The 6796-nt window shown below is 38.4% G+C and overlaps 1 protein-coding gene across 3 annotated transcripts in view; it reads left to right on the top strand.

Moving 5' to 3' along the window:
* The first annotated feature begins 972 nt into the window (after positions 1-972).
* The window catches only part of pikfyve (phosphoinositide kinase, FYVE finger containing), a 29138-nt gene continuing 23314 nt past the window's right edge, over positions 973-6796 (top strand). Inside the window, exons 1-3 of one of the 3 annotated variants that reach the window (XM_076746146.1) lie at positions 973-1077; positions 3074-3273; positions 6595-6762. In XM_076746146.1, the coding sequence (XP_076602261.1) occupies positions 3090-3273; positions 6595-6762 (352 nt within the window). In that variant the 5' untranslated portion in view covers positions 973-1077; positions 3074-3089. Of the gene's footprint in view, positions 1078-1747; positions 1824-3073; positions 3274-6594; positions 6763-6796 lie in introns of those variants that run through there. The other 2 variants (XM_076746148.1, XM_076746147.1) reach the window with 2 other exon arrangements.

The raw sequence follows: 6796 nt of genomic DNA, 5'->3' as shown, positions 1-6796 counted from the left end.
TGCCAACCTGCCCTCCATTCAGGACTTCTGCACCTCCAGAATCAGGAAACCAGCAGTAAAATAACTGCAGATCAATCACACCATGGGCACAGCCTATTACTTCTCTCCTATCGTAAGGACTAAATAACACTGTAAAAGAACGAGACACAAGAACAGTTTCTCCCCACAAGCCATCACTCTGATGAGCAGTTAAATCGGTCATATAGTGACAATAACCCTGTAATACTAAAACATCTACTGACGGTACCCACAAAGTATATATTATATATGCACAGTTTAAAATACACATTGTGCTGTAACGTGTATATATCATCCATCGTTGCTGTATATACTGTATATGGACAGTACATGCATGTATGCCTGTAAATAACCACCCATTTCATGGGTACAATATGTTGTTGTTCATCTATTTTTTCACCTTTGATTGATGTAACCTTCATATACTTCATAATGTTGTAGTTCTATATTCATGTTAACCTATCTTTGTTCAGCTTTGTTGCTCTTGTTTTTAGCCATATGTCTTCTATCTATCTATCTATCTATCTATCTATCTATCTATCTATCTATCTATCTCTTTTTAAGAGAAAAATCAAAAAGAAGAGTCAGATTTTGAGGAAGCCCATTCACTGAAAAATGCTGTGCTCATGGCTTTATATAGAAGAGCTGCACTAAAGTCCCTTCTAGTTCTAGGGAGAACTAATATATGGGATACGGTTCTGGTTTAGAGGCCCTATAAGAACAAAGACAGTGGGCAAGTCTAACGCTAGACTATAACAGGTACATGAACAGGTACAGTATAATGCAAATGTATCTATTTTAAACCATAACATATATACACATTTTAAATCACCGAAAACTACCATTACGGCTTCTCATCTCGACGATTGAGTGGTTCGATCGATATCTCTGAGTGTGAACTGTGCTGCCTTTTCTCCCGATCACAACAGTTGGATTCAGCGCAGGTTTCGATTCGTCAGGGCTGCTTGTATACAGGAGTCGGCTTTTTTCAGGTGTTTTGCAGATGTCTTCTAAGTCTGAGTACTTCACACATTGATGTCCAATTCAGACAGTGAACGGGTAATTTAAATTTTTTGGTGTCATGGCAATTCAGTCATATTTCATGCGTCAATTTTTCCAAGAGTAAGGCTGTTGCAGCCTACCGGCTAGTTCGCAGAGGAGGCTAGCATTAGATAGCTTGGCTGAGTACGGCTGTACTACTGTACATACCGTTAAGCTAGTTGGCTAACGTTAGCTAACTATATTTTAGTGGAGTTCTTATGTGTGTCAAGTGGTTGATGCTAATAAAACATTGACTTATTTAAAGCTGCATTTATATGGTTAAGTGTCGTTTATAGGAATACACTGACGTATACGTATACTAGTAGACGCTCAGTCATGCAAAGTGTAATTAAATTCGCCAGTTGAAGAGCTTAAAGTTGATAGCTAGCTAACCAGCTGCTAGCCGAGTTAGGTAACATTCACTGGTTAAAATTCGGTGGTTGTCGTAATCTGTCTGCACACTATCTACGCATCCAAGCGATAGTAAAGATTACATATCCTGTGTACATTAGCAATGTAATCTGTGGTGTGATCAGGTGGAGGGCTTGGTCCTAAGCTGTCAGATGTTCATGACACAGTAGTCATGCTACGGCCTGTTATGATCACATGATGAGGTGGAGAATTTTATGCTGCTACTTCTGCTTTTTCTTTCAGACATTATCTGAAAATGCATGCCTTTAAAACTCATAGTCTGTAACGATGGCTTTCCTCAACGCGTGAGTCTAGAGGAGATTTGAGAGGGTGTTCTTCCTGTTTTATACACGGTTAGTAAATTAACCAGAACTGTAGATGTGAGTAACGGCTGTGGGATAACAGGGTAACGTTATCTGACGACTGTAACCAACGAATCGTACGTTCATCTCCCGAGTTCCACTTGATGTGTCGGACAATCCACTGACGGATCCGGTTTTATATATATTTCCCATTTAGAGTCAATGTGTGGATTAAAAAAAATTGTCCTAATTTTTTATTTATTTATTTTGCTGACTAACTAAATCTGTTTCCTGTTGAGAGAAAACATAAATCTCAAAATCACAGGAAAAAAAGAGTTATGAGTTTCCTTTCTGCTTACAAGAAGCAGAATCAGGCAGATGTCTCCTACCCTATGATGTTTTAGAAAAGTTGTCATTATTTGCAATATGTAAAGTCATTCATCAGGATGCACAGAAATGTTGACTTCCTCATTATAAGTTGAGGTATGACATTTTATCACATGATTATTGCCGTTTGTTGTTGTTTCGTTTGTATGGGGTTACTCCAGTGACGACTGTCACATTTGTTCCTGAGTGAACTTAAAAAGCTTAAGTGGCCGTGTTTCTGTTAACTCACTAGTGCTGCAGTTGCATTTCCTTTAAGGACATTCCCCCGATTTGCAGCAGGTTTGAAACCACTATATATTTATTGTCAAATTCCAAATTGGCAAGAATGATTTGTATATACAGCGTTGTACATGTAGTTTTAATGCCAGCATAGAAGGGTGAAAAGTAATACGGGTAGGTTGCATCTGCCTTATCTTTAACCTAATATACTGTCAGCTCTCTACATGGGCACTAGATAGCTGAGTGCTTTGGTCAGTGTTTTTGACAGCGTTGATTTTGATATACCTGAACATAGTTGTAGTTTTGTGATTGCCTGTCAATAAATGACAGAACAAGTAATTTTAAAGTGGACAATTAGCAACATCAAGGAATGAGATGTCAGCTGCTGGAAACCAACAACAGCTGAAACCAAGCATGATGGCAGTGTGTAGTTTCTATGTATGGAGCAGAGTAGATATAAGAAACTTCATGAGGATCATTTAAAATTGAGTTGTTGTAGTAGTTGTTGATGGTGCTTATTATCATACCTGATTTTATTGCAAAGTCGTGTAGTCGTCCTGGTCGTCTGTTCAAGGAGCTGACCGCTGACTGATGCTGGTCCAGGAGAACAGCTGTCACAATTTGATTAACAGTCCTTACAACATGAACAGCTGATCAGTTACACATGCTTAAGATATGTTTTTTTGCCTCTGTAGCAGGACTAGCAGTGACATGGCTGCTGATGACAAGTCCTCGTCTTCATCCTCAACAGACTGGAGCACTGAGCCACCTGTCATCTCCCCCACCAGCCCCTCCCACCTGACCCACTTCAAACCACTGACTCCGGAGCAGGATGAGCCTCCCCTCCGCTCTGCATATAGCTCATTTGTCAACCTGTTTCGTTTCAACAACAAAGGTTCGGGACCCACACCCACATAAACATGTAGATTAAGTTATATTATTAAAAATGAAGTACCAGTGTTTAGTTTTTCTTCGTGTCACTTTTGTACTGTGTGTATGAAAGTGATGTGTAGATGATATACTACATAGTCCAAGGGTCTTCAAAGTCTGACACTGTTGGCCCCCCATAAGACAAAATTGAGACCACTGCAACTGCAGTTCCTTTAATATGGGTGCTTTGTTGCCGTGGAGTCAGTCAGTTAGCTCTGGGCTTTTAGCCTTTTTTCATTTACAGTCTGGCAAATAGGCAGCGTTAAAAGAATACTGAATTACGTGTTAGCAGTTCCTTTTTGTAATGGACCAATTAATGTACAGACAACTATTACAACTATCAATTCAGTACTTTGATACTGAAGAAAACCTAAAAACATGATGATTCTCAAGCAAGACATTTATTTTATAATCTTGAAGTGTGTAAAAAGACATGTATCATGTCTGTGTGGTAAGGTTTGGCTGAGTTATGACCCTGAGAACTCAGTTTCACCTCACGCAACACCTTTGCCTCATGTGGCTCTCTCCACACATTCCCTTCAACTCTCCAGGAGAGGTGTGCCTCACAGTTTGAGAATTTCTGATATTGTCAAACCAAGTGAAACAACAGGTTCTTTGTAGGTAGTTGCCAAAACTAGTGGTTGACCAGGGTTGGTATGTGTAATGCCGCTCAAGACTGAAACCATGGTCTGAAGTGTCTCAATCTCAATTCTCAGAACTACATAGTTCTGTCCTGACTGTATACCAAGAAGTAATAAGAGGAGATCCCTTCCGTAAGCAATTTCTGTGCAACTGATAAGGGACAAAATCCTTAGTTCTTTACGTTCTTTATTTTCAAGGTCTGTTTTGTACATATCAGCTTCAGCTGAAATTTAGACTATATTTTTTGCACAGAACAAGGACTATACATTTGTCTCTCATCAGTTGCATTGAAATTGCTTTAGAAAGGGATCTTTTTCAATGTGAACAGGAGGAATGATTACAGCCATCAATAACTCATTTCATTGTTTTAAGACCTCTGCAGCCTCACTTTGGCAGATTCAGTACTTAAGGATGAGCATTTTGCATAAACATAACTGTAGTCCTTACCTTACAACATGTACAGGCAGTTCAAGCAACAAACGCAAACATTGCTTAAGTTATTTCTTAGCTTCTTCATCATCATTTTTCATAAGCTGAGTCTGGCTTTTTGCAAAGATTTTCTTTACATCACCAGTCAAAGTTTTGGACCATTTCTCAGAAGTTTTACACAAAATGCCCCTGAGGGTTTAGGATTTCAGGGATTTACAGTGCTTTGTTATCATGTTTGACTTAATTTGAATGAAAAATGAACAGAGAGGAAGTAATATATCCTAAACTCCACATACACACACAAAAAACAAAAAACCTGCATCAGACTTTTTGACCTTAATTTCTGATGCTGCAAAGTTAGTGAAAGTGGCAATGACCTGTAAACTGAACCAAGTTGTGTACCGTACTGCATTTGTTAAGCTTGTTATGTTACAGCTCACTGATATAAGAGCTGTTCAGAAACGTCAAATCATTATTTTGTGTCCTATCATGCCATTTCACTTAGTGCTGTAAACAAAGCATCCAGAAGGCCAAAACACATACACAAAACAGTATTTTAAAAACTGGCCTGAGCCATAGTTTGCAGCAGTTTACAGATGTCAGGGCAGTTTGCCATAGTCTCGTGAGGTCATGTGATAGAAATTGCCTACCTGGACCAGTGCCAGGAACCAGTGAACCACATGACTCACATGCTTGTAGTCCCACCCCCTGTCCTGCAGGCCTGCAGTCTGAACAACACTCCTCCCCTGCCTACGGTAGCACAGGCCTCACACTAACATTTCATACAGATGAGATGACAAGAGGAGCGCTGCACTTTATTTTGATTAGGAAAAAAGGAAACGTGTCAGAAAGACATTATTTTTGCTTTTAACTTCTCTCTTTATTAAATCATTTGGGCTACTGCTAACCTATAGCTATTTTTATCAGTTTGTCCATTTTACGTGTTTTTTTGTTCGTTTGTTTTGTAATAGCAGTAAAACCTTTTTGAAAAGATTTTTAAAAATCGCATCGCATTTCAAATTATTGATTATTATTGTTATTGTCATTAGGCAGTTTGTAATTTACAATGTATAAAACAGAAAGCTGCAAGGAATTCTCTGCATTTGAGAAGCCATAACAAACCGATTCATTTTGTTCTTGCATTAAACAGACCTAAACATCGATTATCAATAATTTTTTTTTTTTTTAAATTAGACCGCTTTTCAGTATTTGACTGGAATGATGGGCACTACAAATTTATTTTCTTAAGTATTTAAGATCTTACACTCTTTGGTAAAAGTTAAATTATCATTCAACAAGAAATGAGTATTATGAACTACAGTATCTCTATAGAATATATTGTATTATTATATTTTACTCTATATGTATCTAAGAGTTCTTCGTGGGATAGCAAACCAGGGATCCTTCATCACAGGTTTAAATGTAATAATTAACATTTAATGGGAAGGGGCAAAATCACAAGTTTTGAAAAAGAAATATGGTTAGGAGATCCAAGATGTATTTATTTATTTATTTTCTTTTAGTTATTTTGTAAAAGAGCTAACCAAATTACCCCTGTGGACAAATAGTGATTGCATCAGCATGCACATACCTCACTGACACTAATTAGTGCATTTCTTTTACAACAACACAGTGAAAAGCAAAAAAAGAAGGTTAAAGAAAAGTTGCTTAAGTTGTTGGTTTCTGTTCAGATAGTTCAGTGGTTAATCCCTGCTTAATTAGAGCAAATTAACTGTCCTCTGCTGCCGCTGAAATAATAATAAATAATACTAATCTCAAAAGTACTGTGTTGACTGTTGTGAAATGTAACATAAATTTAATGGGTATCACATTAATTTTAATTTAATCTCATTTTGAATTTTTTCTTTCTTGACAAAATACTGAATTTTCATCTTTAAGCCTTGTGTTGACCATGCACAGCTTAGAGTACATACAAAGAACACAAAGACCTGTGTTTCAGAGAAGCAGAACAAAATACAGGTCCCCACAATTTAAATCATTACATTTTAGGGTGAAGACGAAGAGGATAGGGTTACGGTTAGGTAAGGTTAGATCAGGTAAAGGGTTAGGAATAGGCAGATAGTGGTTAGGTTAGGGTTAGGGTAAGGCTCCAGGAAATGAATGTAAGTCTATGTTATGTCCCCACAAGTAATGAAAATCTCACTCTGTGTGTGTGTGTGTGTGTGTGTGTGTGTGTGTGTGTGTGTGTGTGAAGAGGAGGGACGTCCTTCCTCAACAGCTTCAGAGAAGCCAGATGTGCCATCCCCTTCTCCTCAGTCAGAGAGGAGGAGCTGGTCCTCCAGTCCTTCCCACTCTCTCTATGGTTCGAGGACGAACCGGAAACAGCACCCAGACCACCTCCGACGCACCTCCACTGCCTCTGGTAACACACACACACACACACACACACACACACA

This window comes from Chaetodon auriga, chromosome 13, assembly GCF_051107435.1.
Source record: "Chaetodon auriga isolate fChaAug3 chromosome 13, fChaAug3.hap1, whole genome shotgun sequence".
Classification (NCBI taxonomy): Eukaryota; Metazoa; Chordata; class Actinopteri; order Chaetodontiformes; family Chaetodontidae; genus Chaetodon; species Chaetodon auriga.
The sequence above is the reverse complement of the archived record's forward strand: the minus strand, read 5'-3'. Positions and strand labels throughout refer to the sequence as shown.